At 47.0% G+C, this 1,289-nt stretch overlaps 1 protein-coding gene across 1 annotated transcript; it reads right to left on the bottom strand.

Annotated features, from left to right (window-relative positions):
• On the bottom strand, positions 1 to 806 carry KCTD21 (potassium channel tetramerization domain containing 21; the record flags this gene model as incomplete). The annotated part of the gene is made up of 1 exon (XM_083362743.1): positions 1 to 806. The coding sequence occupies exon 1, from the start codon at positions 781 to 783 to the stop codon at positions 1 to 3; it is 783 nt and encodes a 260-aa protein (XP_083218869.1). The 5' UTR covers positions 784 to 806.
• Between the last annotated feature and the right edge of the window lie 483 nt (positions 807 to 1,289).

Consider the following 1,289-nt stretch of genomic DNA (forward strand, 5'->3'; position numbering starts at 1 on the left):
CTATTTGTAACGAATCAGCCGTATAATCTTATTATTCATAAAATCGGCAGTGTGTGGATGAGAGGAGTCCACGCAAAAGCCATCGCTCATGGCGATCTTCAGCACTTCCTCCACAAAGACCTGGAAACTGTTAATTTGCTTCTTGGTGGGCAGGACCCACAACCTCTTTAAGTTCTGCCTGGTGTATTCCTCTTCGGGGAGACCTTCCACGCTGGCCACCCAGTCCAAGGTGACATGATAGGGGTCTTCTAAGTAGCTAGAGATGGAGGCCAGGTTGCCATTGAAACAGTAGTAAAGTTTGGAACCCAGATGTTTGAGGAACAAACTGGAGGTGCTGAAGATGTGGGCGCTGAACACCTCCATGTTAGAAGAGGACAAGCTGTAGATCTGAGGAGCTTCCCGGACGGTGAAATGAACGATTTGTGTCCTCTGATCCAAGGTGATGTTGAGCATCGCGTTCTTCTCGGTTTTAGAGAGCTCCACTTCTTTCTCTTGTAGAGCCTCAATGAGCGGTTGGACCTGGTAAAAGTCCGCTTCCCGTCGAAGCAGGCCCATTTCTTGGAAGTCCTCAGGAAGGTCCAAGTGAGAAGTTCTCAAGAAGTTGAGGATGTAGCGGAACACTTTGCCATCTCGGTCAATGAAGCAGTGGCCTTGGCTGTCTCTTTTGGTGGGCATCTTCCCGCTGAACATGGCGCCCAGCATGGAGTCTGGAAAGCTGGTCAAAGTGGAGAGGGACGTCGTGTAGAGCTTCCCGCCAACGTTCAGCGTTATGGGTTCTGACATGGCTGGAAACGAAGCAGATCTAAAAGAAGGAAGGGAGGGAGGGAGGGAGGGAAGGGAGGAAAGAAAGAAAGAAAGAAAGAAGGAAGGAAGGGAAGTGAGCAAGCAAGAGGGAAGGAAGGAAGGAAGGAAGGAAGGAAGGAAGGAAGGAAGGAAGGAAGGAAGGAAGGAAGGAAGGAAGGAAGGAAGGCGGACGAGCAAAAAAGATGGAGGGAAGGACGGAGGGAAGGAAGGAAGGAGAGAAAGCAAGCAGGAAAGGAAGAAAGAAGAAGAAGAATGGAGGAAGGAAGATGAGTGAGCAAAAAAGATGGAGGGAAGGAGGGAGGGAAGGAAGGAGAGAAAGCAGGCAGGAAAGAAAAGAAAAAGAAAGAGAAAGGAAGGAAAGAAAGAAGAAAAAGGAAAGAAAGAAAGAAAAGAAAGAAAGGAAAGAAAGAAAGAAAGAAAGAAAGAAAGAAAGAAAGAAAGAAAGAAAGAAAGAAAGAAAGAAAGAAAGATCAAATTATATTAAT

This window comes from Vipera ursinii (genome assembly GCF_947247035.1).
Source record: "Vipera ursinii genome assembly, chromosome: 4".
Lineage (NCBI taxonomy): Eukaryota > Metazoa > Chordata > Lepidosauria > Squamata > Viperidae > Vipera > Vipera ursinii.